The sequence below is a fragment of the Harpia harpyja genome, chromosome 5 (assembly GCF_026419915.1).
Source record: "Harpia harpyja isolate bHarHar1 chromosome 5, bHarHar1 primary haplotype, whole genome shotgun sequence".
NCBI classification, from domain to species: Eukaryota; Metazoa; Chordata; class Aves; order Accipitriformes; family Accipitridae; genus Harpia; species Harpia harpyja.
The window spans coordinates 35921570-35940876 of NC_068944.1; the positions used below are offsets into that span (position 1 = coordinate 35921570).

The 19307-nt window shown below is 40.3% G+C and overlaps 1 protein-coding gene across 3 annotated transcripts in view; it reads right to left on the bottom strand.

The window, feature by feature from the left end:
• Nucleotides 1-16099, bottom strand: part of TCEA1 (transcription elongation factor A1) — a 31132-nt gene extending 15033 nt beyond the window's left edge. The window contains exons 1-3 of one of the 3 annotated variants that reach the window (XM_052786975.1): nucleotides 15864-16097; nucleotides 8770-8832; nucleotides 2833-2938 (exon numbers count right to left, since the gene is read on the bottom strand). In XM_052786975.1, the coding sequence (XP_052642935.1) occupies nucleotides 2833-2938; nucleotides 8770-8832; nucleotides 15864-15932 (238 nt within the window). In that variant the 5' untranslated portion in view covers nucleotides 15933-16097. Of the gene's footprint in view, nucleotides 1-2832; nucleotides 2939-8769; nucleotides 8833-15863 lie in introns of all 3 variants that reach the window. The other 2 variants (XM_052786974.1, XM_052786973.1) reach the window with 2 other exon arrangements.
• Between the last annotated feature and the right edge of the window lie 3208 nt (nucleotides 16100-19307).

The window sequence follows — 19307 nt, forward strand, 5'->3', positions numbered from 1 at the left end:
AATGCTTGGTACGATTAACAGCTGTCCGCTTCTGTTGCCATCTTTGATCCATACCATTTTACATGCACTATAAACAGCATAATCGAAACTGATTTCTCAAGCAGCACAACATACGGTATTTCGTATTCTTCTGAGAAAGTCAAAACTAATGATAAAACAGAATAAGAGTACTTTGTAAGATTCCCACCCATATTTCATGCAGCCCATATTTCACGCAGCCCAGATACCCTATCTTGCACAGTTATGAGATTTTAAGTTCTAATGAATTACTGAGCAGTGAAACATTTGCCCTACTATGCTTTATTATAGGGTCTACATTATAATCAAGGAGAATTTAACTGCATTAAGTTTTGAATACAAGTAGTGCTGTATTTTCAGGAATAATTTGATTTTATACAGTAAGTGCACAACCACAACCACACTAGACCTGGCACAATAATGTACACGCAATAATATCTGCCCTGTAACAAAAATTAGAGCATGAGCAAAGGTCACATACCCACTGCCTCAAGAAGAAAGCATTCAGTTCTGATTAATGTCAAATATTTGCTATTTACTTTCCAGTTCCTCACATGTTTGACTTCACCTGATGCAAGCAGCTTTAGGTAGAGTCTCCCAACTGTCCTAAAACAATCTGAATGTAGCAAGCCATCAAAAGGGAAGGATCCACCTTGGCCCAACTGTATGTTACTGCCGCAATCCCTGTGCAGGAAACAGTAACTGCAAACAGGCTGGACCAAAAAACTGATACAGTTGAAATTTAAGCCAGAAGAAATGAACAAAACAATTAGTTTCCAACTGGTCAGTTCCCAGCTCTGGTCTCCTGGATAGCCACTTGAGAACTAGTTGTAGCAGCACAGGAGGGAGCAAGGAGGCACCAGTGCAGAAGGGAAGCCAGGACCACCCCTTTCAGCAGCAGCCTACACCCAGATTGACCTGCTGTGACCATCAGGCACCATGGACTTATCCCAGACTTCTACAGCATGAACACCCTCTGGTCCTCAGGTAGGAATAATACTCCCGTGTTTCACAATGTTTGAACACTTAAAGATCAGTCAGCTATAAGTAACAATATATTAAGACAAGTATGACTGACTTAAGATATTGTGTTTAAAAAAAAAAAAAGAGACAGAAGACTATTTTACTGTCTTAATAAATAAATAGCAATTCCTTTGCTCAAAGGACAGCAATATCCAGAAGGGTTAGCCCCCCCCCCCCCCCCAAAAGCAGTATCCGAGGGCACTCCCAAAAGTTGAGAATTCCATGGGGGGGGGGGGGGGGGGGAGCGTATCTCCTCTACTTTGTTGCCTAAACTAAGTTGCAGTATCAAAAATTTGAACTTTGGAGAAAAAAAAAAAAAACACCACCACAAAACTTTGACAGAGCTTTTTTTTTTTTTAAACTTCAATTAGTAACTTGAGAGCTAGGTCACTCAATCCAGCTGCTGCTTTTAGAAGTCTTTAGAGTAACTGAAGTTAATATGCAAGTCCATTTCTCCACTTATATATCTTACCACTTTTATGCATTGGATATAATACAGTTGGACTTCAAGTTCTAAGTGGAAATTTAAACATAAAAAGTATATAATTTTCACTATTTACCAGTGAACTCTGATCAGATCCTTTATAAAGTATGCATTTAATTTATAATAAAAGTCATTACCATGATTTAGAAAGTATTTTATCAGCATATCTAGTATTATCTAAATTTAATTACTAAAACTTACCTAATTAGTATTATCTAACTTTTTAAAGGTAGGTTAAAAAAAAAGTCTGCTGTAGAGGTTGTTGCTTCTTACTAGAACATGGAAGTTGAAAGCTGTGACAAATTGTCCATTTCTACATACATGTACTATCAGATAGATACAAAGTAATTTCTACACCATTTACAACAGAGTAAAGTATCTGATAAAATACTTCATAATTGATAAAAATGAGGCTGACTTCAAATGGCAGAGGACTTGTAACACCTCCTGGTAGTTATTTAACATATTTTTCTAGACAGAATGGCAAATACTTAAATCAGTAGAAAATAATGTAAACTGTTTTCTATTTTAAAATTTTAAGCTTCCTAAATCTTAGTTTACCTAAAATTAGATACAAAGAAACAAAATAGAGTACAGCACAGTGTATGAATAAAAATACCTGGACACAGTTTGAGATTTGAGTGTTTTCAAATACATCAGGTACTACAAAATACCCTTGAATAAAACCCTGCTAATGGAAAGGTTTCATTAACTGCATTCATTGCTTTAAGGGAATTTAAACAAAAAGTATTAACTCACTAATTAGTAAGTTGTTTAAAACTATGAAGGTTTTAGAAAGTGCAGATCTATTTCTCACTACCTTTAAGTTCTAACAGATTTTTAATGTCAATTTTTTTACTGTTTTTTTTTCTTCTTCACAAATCACTTTATAACCAAACTTCAAAGCCTCCACACTCTCATATGAGATTTTGCACAAGTTCTCCAGAGTACCTGTTGTATTTGACAAAGGAAATAGTCAAGAACAGGTTCGTTAGTGCTTAGTACTGCACAGTCACTCTAGCTCAACAGCAGGCAACAAGACTTCAGAAATGAGTCATGTCACAGAAGCTGGCTTTCTACTGCTTGCCAGCCCCAATAAAAATATATTTTCTCTGAACACACTTTCACAGTAATGCACTGGTGGTAATCTACGAGTAAAAAAACCAACTACATCCGTTCAGAAAGTTTCAATACTTACACAGCAGCACAAATATATCTAAAGCAAAGCAGTGTCAAGCATTTGCATGAAGACTGCATACAGTTAAAACATGCAAGAGCAGGGGAAAAAAAAGTTTGTGTTGCCATACCTAACAGTTTCTTCCAAGACTTGATAAGAGATTTTGCTAAAGATGTAACTTCTTCATCAGTGCTTTGTTTGCGTATCGCATTCACTGACATTCCAATTCTGGTAGACTGCAACAGAAATAAAAATATATACTATAAAAGGTGACATGAAGACAGTTTAACAAGTAAACATATATAAAGTTATACTTTGACATTGTTTTTTAAAAGTATCTTTCTTTTTTAAAGTATCTTTTTTTCTTTGTTTTGGGGGGGGGAGTTGTTTGGTTTGTTTGGTTTTTTTGTTTTTTTTTTTTTTTTAAGAAAATCAGGATGGAATGCTTACAAAACTTATTTTAACGACAAGGACATTTTAAAAAGAAATACAACAGTACCACAATTTGTCTCCATGCCAGAGGGGTTGGGGGGCGTTAAGGAGCATCAATCAGAAGATTTTTGTTTCCAAACTGTTTCAAAAAGCACTGCAGAACTACTTACCTAAACCAAGTACAACATCCAAAACATCTAACATGAAAATCATATATACATTTTAACATTCTATAAAATTTTTAGAAAAGGGTCTAGCCTCAAAACCTCATTATTCTGTGAAGCAATGACTGTATTTCTATTTTGGCATGATCAGAAGCTTGCCAACTGCTTCAGTGACTTCATACTCTTAGAATTCTCATTTAGTGGCTGTGGAAGAAGCTGTAATATCAGTTGGGAGTGACCACGTTTTAGGTTCCTAAGAATTTTGGCAATACTGAGATTCTTTAAAATCTTAAGCACAGAGGGTTCTGCTTTTAGATAGAAACAGTAAGACTAACCTAGCTCTGAAAAGGCCAAGAGAGTGATAGGCTTTAAACCTTTGGCACTACTGCCACCTATAGAGTGAAAAGGAGATTAATTTACAATCCACTCCTTTTAAGACTCGGATGAGGACATAAATTTAGCAACAGCAACGAAAGTTTCATTTTAGAAGACTTCTGACTAACATGTTAATCTAACAAGTAGAACATTTCCACACTTTTAGTTTCATGAGACGAGAAAAGCGTTTAACAATACAAATAAGTAGTCTATTATCATTTCATATTTTGATTGATGACTAATTTTTTAAATTGTTCTTAAGAAGCTCGGGTTTGTTGCATTTACCATGTACAGGACTCACTAAATATAAATTATTCTTCTTACTTTTGCAGTAGTTCATCATAAATTTCCTTCTCCTTTAAAGGAAAAGTTAAATCTTTGTGGCTCGCTAAAAATGGAAATGATTTGTTCCTGTAAATTACTCTTTACAACCCACACAACACTTTTTGGGGCACCATGGATGTGCTAAATGACTGGAAATGTACTGAAAAAAACTCAGTAGCTATTTCAGCAAAGGAAACACATCAGATAACCTCAGGTCTGAGCATCAGCTTTAAACAAGTATTTTGGATTAAAGAAAACAGATGGTTACCTGTAACTAAAGTGTTTCAAGATGGACTCTGCTCACTCAGACTAACAGTACTGGCCAACTCTCTTGACATTTTAAACACATACTCTCAACATAATGTTCAGACAATAAAGAATAACATGTGCTCGGAACTCCGTAAAATACTCACCATACCTGAATGAGAAAAATGTATCTACAAAAAAAACCCCAACCTTCCATTGATAACTGGGCACAACCACAGCCTACTCTCATCAGCAAAAAGACAAGACACCAACTTAGGTTAGGTTACTTACTTAGGTAAGTAAAACTCAAAACCTCAAGAAAAACTCAAAATTAATTGGATAAATTAATTTCTTCTTCTGATCACACAGGAGAAACAGATTATGGTAACTGTCTAAACTGCCAGCTTTCTTAAGGCAGTACATAAACATAGTTCATTTGTTTGCTCTTATAAAGCATTTGATCTGGCCTTGCCTAAAGAGAGGGGAAGGAATGACCTACCAATTTATTTGCCTGCAAACTGACACAGGTAATCGCAAAAGATCAGTGTTATATTCTCAAAATGACTGTGCTTTAATTACAAACCAGCTGTCAGCATTTGACATTTCCTAGGTCTTCCAGCCTACAGAGCTGTTCTTGTGAGAGCCATTTTAAGTGGAAAACTCCAGTATTTCTGCCTAGCCCAGTGTAGCCTGTGGAATTGTTTTATCTCTGTGCCAGTTTGTAAGTGTGCAGGTATATGAAAACTTTCCTCACCCTGTCCAAAATGCATTTTTAATGGATCATTCTTCCTGTCCTGGTTTTGGCTGGGATAGAGTTAATTTTCTTCCTAGGAGCTGGTATAGTGCTATGTTTTGGATTTAGTGTGAGAAGAATGTTGATAACACACTGATGTTTCCAGTTGTTACTAAGTAGTGTTTAGACTAAGTCAAGGACTTTTCAGCTTCTCATGCCCAGCCAGCAAGAAGGCTGGAGGGGCACAAGAAGTTGGCACAGGACACAGCCAGGGAAGCTGACCCAAACTGGCCAAAGGGGTATTCCATACCATATGGTGTCATGTCCAGTAGGTAAACTGGGGGGAGCTGGCTGGGAGGGGTGGACTGCTGCTCAGGGACTGGCTGAGCATCAGTCAGCAGGTGGTGAGCAATTGCATTGTGCACCACTTGTCTTTCCTGGGCTATATTTCACTCTCTTTTTGCTACCTTCCTTTTCATTACTACTACTACTACTATTATTATATTTTACTTTTTATTTCAATTATTGAACTGTTCTTATCTCAACCCACAAGTTTTACTTGTTTTTGATTCTCCTCCCGATCCCACTAGGGTGAGGGGAAGGAGTGAGAGTGGCTCCATGGAGCTTAGTTGCTGGCTGGGGTTAAACCATAACACTTCCCCACTTCAAATTCTAGAGCACTTTTCATTTGCTTTCTGAGAGTAAAGAGGCTCAGAGACACCATAAGACAGCTGTTTTCGCCCCTGGAGCACTCAAGCTGTAGGCCAAGCAGCCTTCAGTTGGTATGAGCAACAGTTAGTGTAAGTAACTTATGACTGAACCCAAAACAAAGCACATGGTGGCAGCTACTCTTCTCTACACCAGACCAAATATGAAAATGCAAGGAACTTAGTTGGGGAAGAAAAGCAACCACTGAAGCAAGCAGAGGTGTTACCAACTTTAAACTGTAAGAGAGTATGAGGACAGAGAATCGGTGAGCACCTGGATCAAAGCAGAGCCAAATCAACCCCTGAAGAACAACCATCCCCAGGTTCCCAGGTCTCCCCAGCTTGCCAATGAACTGGCAAGAAGTCATTAACAAGGACTGTACATCACAGCCTATTTCTGCATATGTGTGTGTAATTTCCAGTAAAACCTGTTTGTTAAAATAAAGACTGCCTGTCTCTCTCGCTGTTTAGCTGCGCACTACCCACAATTAGCAGCAGGGACACAATGCCTTTAAATACTGTGCGGCTGCTAAACAGATCTGCAATTCTCACCACCAGATAAATCACCTGTGAGGAAGACTACTGGCTCCCTGCCTAGCTGAGCAAGGATCAGCTTGATTACATAAAACTCGTTAGATATGACACAGTCATATTATTGTCTGTAATTATTTATCACTTTCTGTGACAAAAATCAGGCGAGAAAGACACAAGCACAAGTCCAGACTACTGATGTGCACCTTCCTATTCCACATACCCGTAAATTGTTCAGAGGACCTTGCCAGCTCAGACTGAAGCAACAGTCATGTTACAGGAAAAATCATCACTTTTCTTATTACACAGGAATAACGAAACTATCATATCAGCTAGCAGTGCTTTTCTTCAACGTAGCCAGCTCTCAAAACTGCTTAAAAATGGGTGTGGAAGTATGCTTTTCACTTGCGTCCTGCATTTCATCAGTTCAAACACATCAATAGGTATCTCAGTCTACAGAGAGAAAGTTAGTGCTCCCACTTTCTCATGATCATCACCCTTCCTGACATTAGCACACTAATGATCCACTACCAGAGCGATGCATACAATTGCTTTGCATTTCAACTGTTGCTCTGAGTCCTCCGTTGCTTAAGCAAATTGGGGAGACTAACATAGAAAATTTACAGCAGACTTTACATGTTTATAAAACTCTCAACAAAAATAATGTAAATTTGAGTCTAAACATGTTGCTAAATGCAATCTTATGCAGTGGAACTGTTTTGAATACAGCAGTGGATACTTAAGAAAAACTTAACCAAGCTACAGTCAATCTACTATGCAACAGTATGCTAAAAAATACCTGACCCCTTTAGACCTACTGTAACACAGAGAAATCTTCTTTACAAACTCACATGGTGCCCACCCCAATACAGATTAAAAAAAAAAAATCTTTTACTGCAATTATTATTTCACTCTAAAAACAGGTACCTGTCATATGGATGGGAATAAATAAGCTTCTTTCAAGTAGGACAGAAAACTGGACAGAATTAATATGCAACCCTATATAAATTAAGTCAGGGTCACACAAGTGCCCTAAAAGGCAGACAGTTGAGTTTGTACTTAGCAAGATTAAGAGTCCTCCTCTGTTGACAACATTACTAAGGTTTTCATTGCAACTAAAAAAAGGATAAGCTATCTACTTGTACATTCTTCAGATCCTCATGGTTCAAGGGTAAAATTGTTCTGCTGTTCAGTGTAAAGCTTCTCCTTCTAGTCTCATTCTTCACACTAAGCAGAACAGGTTTGCATAGCAGCATTTACAGAATTTCCAGAGCACTTGCAGAGATATTTTTCATTCCAAAGGCAAAAAACATAATTACACAAATACTTTGTATTAAGACCTGCACAAAGAAACTCAAAAGGATCAGGTTAACAGAGGGTTTTCCTGGGTTTTGTTGTTGTTTTCTGTGGGGCTTGAGGGTTTTTTTCGGCAAGGTTTTGGTTTAAGTTTTTTTTAAGGAAGAAGGTTGGACACAGGGAAGAAGGCTGCAGCATCATCATCAGCCATGCTTGTTCATGCATGAAGGTGACACTTTCGAATTCCTGTTTCTGTCACAAACAGCATTAGTAGTAACATACTAAGTACATTCTGCAAATATATAGGATGCACATGTAAAAAATGACATTGCTACTGACACTTAAGATTTGAACTTCATAGTTAATTCTGTATCTGTGACCATTAATCATCACTTAGAAAAAAGTTAGCTTTCAGTCTCTTCCAATTTAAGTGGCTACCACAGTAAATCAGGTCTTACATTTACCTCTGCCATTTGAAAATTTTCAGAGATAGGAAATATCTAGTTACTTTGGAACAAAAGTTGTTCATAGATGAATTACATGACAAACTCTGAAGCTTGACATGCAACTAAAATTCACTGAGTTACTTTTTGGAAGAATTTAAAAATAATATATAAAATACTACAGTAGAGATGTAGATATAAGCAAAATTAGAGTATGTATGCAAGTGAGAGAGATTGTACCACACCATCACTCCTGCCCAGGGGAGAAAAAGGGGAGGAGTAGCAGTAATACAATTTACCTTAAGAAATACAGTACTCAGACTAAGAGGGGGGAGTGGGGGCGTGAGGAAGGAAATGGTCAAATACAACTTGCCTGAAGGTATGAACTGTGCTTCTCCTCACTTACAATCCAAAACCAGAACTAACTACATAAGAAAAGAAGGTATCACCTGTAACCGGGTGCATTCTCCTTCAGAGGTAAGTAAATATATCACATTTGTGTTAGTAAGAACCTAAGATTATATGTAAGGTAAGTTTATAAGCAGGTCTTCCCCTTTGTCCACAACAAAATTCACTATTTTTAACTTAAACACAAAGATAAGCTTTAAGAGCTTGCTACTGGAAGAAAACACGTAAGATAAGTGCCCTAAATCAGGGTGAAATAAGACTAGTTACCTTATAATAACACTGAGTCTTTCAAGGAGTTTCTACATAGGAATCTACTTTAATAGTGCAACCTTCTTCCACATTTGCTGGCTTCACCTTCATCATTATGAAGTTAACATTTGCAACATAACAACAACAAGAAAATCATACCTGTAACAACTCAAGGGTCATGGGAATATTCTTAAGCTCCTTCAATAAATCAAGAGCTCCAGCCTGCAAAACAGAAAGAAAAAAAGAAAAAAAAGTAAATTTAGTAGCAATCAGGTACATAAAACAGAATATCAACAACATACTCTTATCTGCCTTCAAGGTCCCAGACTAGATTCAAACCATCCATTTCCCATTTACCCACAGAACAACTCTAGGACAAGGAACGTTCTGCTTCACAAACTCTAAGCATTAACAGGCCTTAACTCAGAAATCAAAGTATTCCCTCAAAGACTAGAGAGTTTTTATCCCACATAATTCAAATGCCAGTTAAAGCATTCTGTCAACTACTACTTAACCAACACACATCCTCAAGAAAACAGCCTCAAGGGTACTTGACTTAACAGCATCAGAAACAAGCCAGACAACAGCAGCAATTTCCAGTTCAGAACAACCTCAGCTGTTTTAGCACAAGAACTTGGAGCTGAGAAGCTTTGTGTAGTCCATCAGTAATGCACATACATATATATGCACATATAACTATATATATATGAAACATACATAGCCAACATTCTTAGCTGTATTTGTGGTGGTATGGTAAAACCAGAAAAGTTTACTGGTTTAAAAACTGTGATCAGATTACACTATTTTACTAAACACAGCTATAGTTTCCCCAATAGAAAAAAAGATAACTTTGTGTATACCAACAAATGGCCAAATAAAAAAACAGCTGAGCAAGACTTGCTTTCAAGTCTTATTTTTGACTATTAAGTTAAAATATTAATTCAATAAAATACATAGATTAGGCTGCATACATTAGTGCGGACAACACTCTTCAGCCTATACCAGACTGGCCAAGCATCAACATATTCCAAATTAGAAGCCAGAGCCCATCCTAGTGTGCTATAACATCTGAGCTAATGCACTTGTTTATTATTCAGCTGTCACGGGTTTTTCTTTTTTCCTTTTCTCCTGCTAAAACCATAAGGAAAGTTACAAACTAATACTATGTAAGCAGCAACTTTGTAGATAGACAAATTAATTTCAGAGATCATACTGTTAGGCATTAATAAACTCTATACACAGCTACTCTGACTAACAATCCATTCCTTTGCGATGTTGGCCTTACTTAAGAAGTTTTCAAAAATGTGAGCTCCATAATTTACTTTAACCTCTACATCCTTGATGATTTACCATTTCTACTTAAGCAAAGCTCTGTACCATCCACTTCTTACTGTGCACACCGGTTGTCAGACTGTAGCAACCACTTAAAGGTTGAGATGATTTTGCTGTTATTCAAGGGCATATGGTTCTGAACCTGTGAGCTATAAACAGGTATGAAGGCAACTGCCTTTGCATATAAGGGGTCACTCTACCCTAGCCAAGCCCATTACCTTCCTGGGTTGTTTGGGGTTTTTGGGGATTGGTTTTTTTTTGGGGGGTGGTAGGGTGGTGTCGGGTGGTGTTTTGTTTTGTTTTTTAAATTCATGAGGTTTGGAAATAAACCCTACAAAATTTCCATCTTGCAGGTCTTTGGAATTTGATTCCTTACCTCTCTCAACTCATCCTATTTTGTTGACTTTAATAAGCATTTTGCCTTTGTTTTTAAATTCTCCCTAATCAACTTCTAATATGACACCTGTTGCAAGGAAACTCTTGTAATCTCCTGCTGCATCTGCAGGTCTTTCAATTTAACCACTAAAGATAGCACATAAAATAACCACCAAAAGGCTGAGAAAGATGAAAGTGGAACTTCTGTGTCACATCCAAACAGGCACAGCTTTGGATGCTTTCAAATGTCTGCTACAACCTCTGTTTTTTAAACACATCTGACAGCAAAGCCTCTAAAAAACAAACGTTTTGCTATGTCCCACCCTTATACAAACCTAATTCACTCATAAAACTGAAGTTTTACTATTTTGCCATCATGGCAAAAAGTCTTATTTAACTTTTATTCATGATATGCAAAACTTCTCCATTTTTAACCATAGAATTTTAGTAGCAATGATGCAAGACTGGGAAATGTCATGCTGTTTTCAGGTGCTAAATTGAGTTAGCATACTAAGCCATTTCTTTCTCTAAACAGCCATAAGCATGGTTTCTTCTGTGCAAACATAGATACAAGTAAAGCAAGTTAATTATCTTCACTGCTACCAAAAAAAAAAAAAAAAATCAAATTCAAGAAAATTGTCTTAGCCAAAAAAAAAAAAAAAGACAAAAGTCAATGTGTCATTTTCAAAAATATAATCCAGTAACACTTACCTCCAAACCAATTAAGTTATTAGCAAACTGTACACAGTATGCGATTTCAAAATAAACACAGGTTATTGTAGCCTGCAATTTCAGCATAACAATGATACTGTAATGCAAAGTAGAACTCTCTTCACCTCACCTTAGAAACACAGTCTAGCCAAAACTTCTTTGCCTCTGTAAAATCCCTTTCCAATTGTACGTATCAAAATAACTTTATTATTCACAGTCTAAACGTTTTCCAAAACTAGTAACTTGATACATAGGAGGTTAACAAACCATCCAACAACTAAAAAACCCAGGTACTCTCTACACAGACGTTAATGATGTTACCTACATTTCATGCTGTTTTCTGTACCAAATTACCAAAATTTCTAATGCACTTATACTTTCTAAGCCTTCACTCTTCTCTAATAAATTATATTAAGTGTACCAAGAATTAGATGCTTTAAAATTAAATTTAAATTGAGTTTTAACTCACAGCAACTAAACAGTTTTTCATAACCACTTTTATTAGCATAAAGTCAAATGCCCTCTTTTTCTCAAAACCAGAGTGGAAGTTGCACAGTAAGATATATAATTCCTATTTTTCTAATGTAAGACTTCTCTGTTTAAAAAAACCCAACCATTAAGAACATTATTATAAATCTTCTTTTAAAGGCATTTCTACAATTTTATAGAAAATGAAAGGCAATGCCCCAGTCCGCTAGGCTGGTTGGCTTCCAGTTTACCTTGTTATTTGAATTAACAGAAGTCAGCTTCATACAGATTTAGTAGATTACTCCTCTCAGCTTCTCTCAGTTGATCAGATCATAACACCAGAACAATGTTCTACATTCATATTTTAAAGCTATGCTTCAGGCGATAGAAAATGGAGTACGTTTCTGAAGACAGGAGAGCTATCTAGTTATAATTCTGTTCTACTTAAGGGAGCAAACATTTAATAAGGTGGACAATTTTACATTTTCTTCTCAAAACTTATTCAACTGTTCTTGATTTTTTTTTTTTTTAATCCATGGGTGCAACCTTATTTTTCATACCTATTCACTACAGCAGCTTAATGAAAGAAAAGCGTACTTGCATACAACAAAAGCTATAAGGAAGGCACTACATGTGTTTTAATCCAGTCACAGTTATTCTGAAGGAGGAGTAATACATGCAACCAATATTTGAAGTAACAGCAGAAATATGTATCTCACAGTGTACTAAATACAACATTGCATATTATTTTGTCCTTCAAAACAAAAGAACTGCATATATCACTTCACTAAAAAAAGTTATGAAATCAGCACAGCTACAATTAAATCCTTAGTCAAGGCAAATCACCAAGAGTCTGACTCAGGAAGGGTGTCTGCACGGCCTGCCTTTTCAACTCATCAAAAGAAATGCCAAACAGCACTTTGCCACAAGCCACAGAGTCACCTTTGGTATGAGAGACGAAGCATCTCTTGCCATCTGAGTCTTGACAACTTCAGAGTGAAAAGGTATCAAAGCTCTTTTTTTTTTTTTTTTTTTGTTTTATTGATGGGTTGCATCATCCTTATTCAAAGACATACACCAAATACCTGTTCTTGTTCAGTAAAAATGGAGAAAGGAATACAAGAGGTTGTCAGGAACATCATTATCCAGCAGGTACTTATGTAAGAATGCATTTCTCAATTCAGCTTCATCTTTGTGAGACAATGAAGTACCTCTTCATAGAGATGATCTTAATAACTTCGCTGAAGTTAGCATTATAACTGCAGGGCAGGATTAGGTAGGAAATCACATTGTGCAATTAAAAAAGAAATACCTTATAAATGACAAAGTCTAGAAAAACACAAAGACATCTCCTGGGTTTAATACTGATGTACTTCCTCTCCTATCATACAGCTAAGGGTTTTTAACACAGTGTACACACGCGCTTTGGATAAACTGTCAGATCTCCACTATCGGCCCCAGGGGCAGCTCAAGCCCTCAGCCTTAGAAGGTTTTTGAGACAGCATCAAACTAACAACAGAGCCGCTTGTGTGTGGTAATGAGCTGGAACTAACGTACTTTGTTGGAACAGAGGTCAAAAGCAAAACTGCTTCTGGTGCTGCCGGCACTCCTGCTCCTGGGACAGGGGTGAGGAGAAGACCCAGCCACTGGCTCCAGCAAGGCACAGCCTGGCCCAGCTGTGCGCACTGCGTTCGGCCACATCAGGCTGATGCTGAGCCCAGTGAAGACACTGCACCACTCCCTAGAGCTCTGAAAGCTAATTAGGTTACACACACTATAGCATGTATACATGTCCCCTGCTGCTGCTAGGAATGACATCCAAACTCCTAAGCCTCCCAGATCACAGAGAAATACACTGTGGTCACCAGGAGCATCTCTGGTATCGCTGCAGTGCTGCTCCCCAGCATCAATGGTTGTTCCCATACTACCTGGGAGTTGCCATTTTCTTTCTGTTGTCAGAAGTCTTCCAAATAAAATTGAATTGACTGCACTTTATCATTCTCATTACCACAATATTTAAACATTCCACAGTCGGTACGTTTTCACCCTTTCAACACCTCATAGGAAAGAGCCACTACTTCAATTTTAGTCAGAAAAGTGAGACAGTGAATTGTTTTGTGCTGAAAAGCATGGGGAATAGAAATAAAAAGAAAGAGGGAGGCGACAAAAAGGAAAAAAATAATCAAATTAATAAACACTGGTTGTAAAAAATTCCTTCCACTAGACAAGGCTCCTGTCGCCACACTGTATCACTAGAGGGTTCAAATGCATCAGAGCTAACCCATACAATATTACAGAACATCAAGGATTTTGAAACACAGCAAAGTATGGCCTGTGTATACTTGCAATGAATTTGTTTGGATGCTGAACAAAACAAATTTCATTGGTTCAATGCAATCAATATTTCTATAAATATGCAAATCTTATTTTAAAAGTGTTATTTATGGTTTCCATTATCTTAAACAGCAAAAAAAATACTTCTATAAACTGAAATTCTACACAGCTCAGTTATGAACTATCACCAATATTGAGCATTTAATGCACTATCATAACATAAAGAAAAAAACCTTAACTTTGTGTATTAAAACAGTAGCTTGCAGGAAAAGCAGCAGTCACAAATACACAAATTACAAGAGAATAACATTGTGCCTGCCTGATAAAGTAGTAAACAGACTTTACAATTTACTTGTATGCTATTTTATGTGTAACCATAATGAGGTATTTGGCTGTTGCTGCACACTCTGATTTTACTTATCTTGATGTTTTTGTAGGTATAATAGTACAGAGGTTATAAGTTACCTAGGTAAGTTCTGTATCAAGAGCATAGAGGAGAATAACACTTTGTCGTAGTTTAACCCTAGGCAGCAACTAGGCACCACGTAGCCGCTTGCTCACTTCCCCTCCCACCCAGCAGGATGGGGAGAAGAATCAGAAAAAAAAAGTAAAACTCATGGGTTGAGATAAGAACGATTTAATAACTAAAGTAAAAAAAAAAAACAAAACCAACTGACAATAATAAAATATGATAATAGTAATTGTAATGAAAAGAACAACAACAAAAAAAACCAAACGAGAAACCAAAACCCAAGAACAGACAAGTGACGCACAATGCAATTGCTTACCACTCACCAACTGATGCCCAGTTAGTTCCCGAGCAGCAATCCGCCCCGGGCCAACTCCCCCCAGTTTATATACTGGACATAAAGTTCTATGGTATGGAATACCCCTTTAGCTTGTTCGGGTCAGCTGTCCTGGCTGTGTTCCCTCACGGCTTCATGTGCACCTGCTTGCTGACAGAGCATGGGAAACTGAAAAATCCTCAACTTGGGATAAGCGCTACTTAGCAACAACTAAAACATCAGTGTGTTATCGACTTTGTTCCCACACTAAATCCAAAACACACTGTACCAGCTCCCAAGAAGAAAATTAACTCTATCCCAGCTGAAACCAGGACACACTTGAACCAAGCTAACTGAATTCTACCCAACTATATTCTACCTCCATTCAGAGGCAGAAGTTATGCCCTGAATTAACAAACACAGTTAAAGCGCTATTCGTACTTTTTTTTTTGTAATCTGGAACAAAGTGGCTCACATCCCCCATCTGCTTCAGAAGTTTGCACGCACAACTCCGGCCTCCCTGCCGAAGCAGGATTAGGGTTCCTCGTCCATATTTTGGTCTGCACACCCCACCAACGACCTCAGCGTTCACGCCTGAAAGCGAGAACGACCCACCCGAAGGGGACCACCTCTGCAGGCGCTCTCCTCCAGCTGACTGCCCTTCCCACACCGTTCTTATCTCACGTCCCGCTCTCCACCGAGGCCAACATTGCCATTTTCACGAATGAGAAGTGGAGGGAAACGCCGTTTAGGGCCAGGGCCGGTGCCCGGGCAGGAACCTCCTCCCCAGCCGAAGGCGCCGGGCTCGACGCCGCGCTGGAGCGGGGGGAGGCACCGCTCCGACCCGCCGCCGCCGCCGAGGAGGAGGAGGAGGAGGAGGAGGAGGAGGAGGAGGGCGGCCGGGAGCAACCGCCGGCGAGGGCCAGCTGACAGGGCGAAGGGCCCCCGCAGCGAGCGGGCCACGCCGGCCGGCGGCTCCACGTCCCCCCGCGGCGCGGCGGGGCAGGGGGAGCCGAGTGCCCCCGCCGGCCGCACGGGGCGGCGGGGAAGCCGCCGAGGCCGCCAGGCAGCGGCGGGGAGAAGCGGAGGCGGGTGAAGGGGCCCCGGCCGGGCCCCGGGCGCCGCGCGGCGGGAGCGGGAAAAGCCCCGGGCCCGCTGGAAGGAGGGAGCGAGGGGCCGGCCCGGGGCCCGCGGCGGCTCCGCGCCGCCGGGCCGCCTCCCGCCCCGTCCCGTCCCGCCCCCGCTCACCGCGTTCTTCTTCTGCACCATCTTGTCCATCTTCTTGGCGATGCGGATGATCTCGTCCTCCGTGGTCATGGCTGCTGCGGCGGCCCGAGCGGGGCCCGGCGCGGCACCCGAGAACTGAAGCCCGCGGAGCGGAACCCCCTCACCCCCCCCTCGGAGCGCGGGAAGCGGCCGGGGCCGCCGCCGAGCTCTGCGGGCAGGAGCGGAGGCAGGCCGCGGCGCAGCTCCCCGACCCAGCAGCCAGAGCGGCGGCGACGGCAGGCAGCGCGCGTCGAGCGCCGGCCGCAGGAGCCAGGCAGCGCTGCGGCAGGCCGAGACCATTGGCGCGCCGGCCGGCGGGGGCGGGGCCGCGGGGGCGGGGCGGCGCCGGTGGCGGGAGCCGCGGGGAGCCGGCGGCGCCCCGCGGGGGGAGTGTGGGCTTCGTGGGTGAGTCTCGCTCCCCACCCCGCCCCCCCAAAAGCCCGACTGCGGCACAGTTAAACGCTCTGACCTCCGACGATGTCCCACGCTCTGCAGCTCACAGCGTGGCCGCTAACGCCGGGCTGCAGGCAGCACGGACCGCCACCTGGCCTCGGTGTGCGGTCCCGTTCATCCAACGCAAAAAACACCGCCAAACACGGCACCGGTAACTCGCTTCCTGCGTTCAAGCTTTTCTGCAGCTGCCAGAAGGCTCAGAATTACGGCAGACACTTGATTTTGTTAGCTTCAAACGGATGGAAAATCCCCTCTTCCCTCTAACGGCAAAGGTTTTTCTTAGGGACAGACTTTAAGGAGTTACTTCTGGATAAAATGGAATGAGGATTTCAAACTGCAATTTTAGAGTAAGTTCGGGATTTGCAAGTTTAGAGTCAGTACAACAGAGTTGGAGATAAACTTCTGCGTTGGCCAAGTATCACGCTGTAATGTGCTACCGTGGTTCGAAGTCTCAAAGCTGGTGTGAACCTTGTGTATGTTCCAGTGGGACATGCCACGTTTACAATGTTCAACAAATTTATATTATGTACCGTCAATGAAATTCTGTTCATCAGTTATGTGCCTTGCTACTGTGATTTGTTGTCGAAAAGAACAGCATCGTTAAACCATTTTCGCTGTAAAATAGAAGTGTTTACTTTGTAAGCGTATCTGAAGGTTACAGAAAGATTATCCCCTACTAAGAGCCGGGAGGGTGCTTACACATCCTGCTCAAATCTATTATTAGGAAGCAGTTGACTGCTCTGGATGCCTGAGTTGTAAACTGAGGACTGTAAAAAATACACATTTTGGAGAAGAGGTGAGATAGGCCTTTTCCTTGAAAACGACACTCAAGGAAGCGATTACAGCAAGAACTGCCACAGCACTGATGCATCACGTACTTTGCAGCAAGACTGTCTTGTGTTTTGAAGCCGTATAGAGACAGGTGGTTTTCAGGCACTTCTACATCGTGCTCAATGCACACAATGGTCACAGCATCTGCCAGCTGAAAGACCTGCACATACAGAGACATATTAGAAGCAATTAAAATTATTTGGGACCTAGATAGGATCTCCTCACAGTTTAGGTCTGGGCCATGAACTGGACAAGCATACAAGAAACTTTGCAGCTTTTTTGTTTGTTCTGTCCAAACAGGGCGGGGGGGAACCCAATCAAAAAAACCCAAAGGAATGATTCTTTAAGGAAAAGAACACCTTTTCTTTCAGGGACAGATTTGGGAGAGAAAAAAAATAAAATAGCATAAAAAATAAAATCCCCCCCCACATTTAAGGGATCGTGCCAGTTCAGCTTTAATTCCATTTCATCTAGATGCAGTAACCTAGTACCTGTAATAATCAACTCAGGTTAACTAAGATGCCAACCTCAAATGAAGTTTGTGATCATTTCTCCCACAACCACATCAATGATAAAAGCAGTACTCAGTGTGTTAGCAGCTGAGCGCTATTGCTACACTATAGGGTAAACAAGCTTGTACGTGTTCTATGGTAGGTGCAGTAACACTATCAGAAAACTAAAAACCTCAAATCAGTCAGTATGGTTAGTTTGAACACATTTAAGTTCTGGAATGAAGTCTTCCAATATTATTTAAAAAAAAAATACAATTCAACACCTTTGTTGGAAATGCATGGAAAGAATTAAAACATCCAAAATGTATCAGGTAAGGAAATGATAACTGTAAATTAAATGCTATATAGCACTTATATAAGCCCTGCTGCAAGATTGTAAGGGGAAAGCATGTCCCACTTGTTTAACATCTAAACTAATAAAAGTAGCATCAGAGAAATATTTCAGTTGGGAAATCAAAGACTAATCAGATGGTAATGCGTATCCTTTTTTGCAAATGGATGCATTAAAAGAAAACAAAATACAGCTCACATTATTTGTACTGTATGCTACAATATCAGAATGATACTCAACTAACTGAACCAGTACTAACCAGATTCTTCATATTAGCTGCTCTATCATCCTCAGGACAGCAATTCTTTACTGCAAAGAAATACACAGCACTCTCCATGGTTCTTTTTTAGCTGGTTCTAAACCAAGCAGCTTTGTAAAGCATCAATCTCTTCTATAACATGCCACTGTAAGTCCAAATAACTGTAGGAGAGGGAAAAGACACCAAACAAAAGTCAAACTATGCAACCTTTTCCTTTGTTTAGCTTCTTTCTCCTAAATAAGCCCATGAGAAGAAATAACACACTGTCTGTTGCACCGCATTTACCTGTTACAGCATATTCTCACCATTCTTTTGCAACATTTTCTAAAAGGTATCATATACCTGCTGCTGCAAAGAGCCTGCGTCTAACTCACTCACTAGAGCCTGTCATTTGCTGGACCACAGGACCTTGCACAATACTAAGACTTAATAGGCAGAGATGGCTCTCCTAAGAGGGTGCACATACGAAATGTGATAGATTTCTACTAACTAGTCTCGTTTGACATGAGACAGCATCCTGAGAAATTTGGGGCAGAGGCGCAAACAGTAGCGCGCACAAGATTTGTAGTGAAGGATCTCTGAACTCCTAGCATGGCACTTAAAATCCTCCATTTTCAGGACTAACATTCTGTACGGAAAAAGCTCCTCTCATCAAGTGTTAATGCAACTATGCAAAATGTAACATTCACAGCATTCCAAAAGGTTTTACGTAACCGTGTGTTATACCCCTTATGCCTCTCCTCTTTATTCGAGCCCTCAGCGTAACAATGACTTAGGTCTACCAAAACATAATTTCAGTTGGTCTGAACCAGCTGACTGACCCCCAACCTTTGCAGGGAAAAGGGGAGTCCAACCACAGATACACGAGGGGAGCTGTAGCAAATGGCAGTTCCGATTCCTCAGAACGGCAAGATTTTCCTCAAAAATTTCTGAAACAGTAACATGCATCTTGATTAGTTGTTTCTATGGTTATTCAGCAGATGGGTTGGGTTTTTTTTTATTTCCTCACACTAGCTCTATATTATAATGGTATGGCCTAA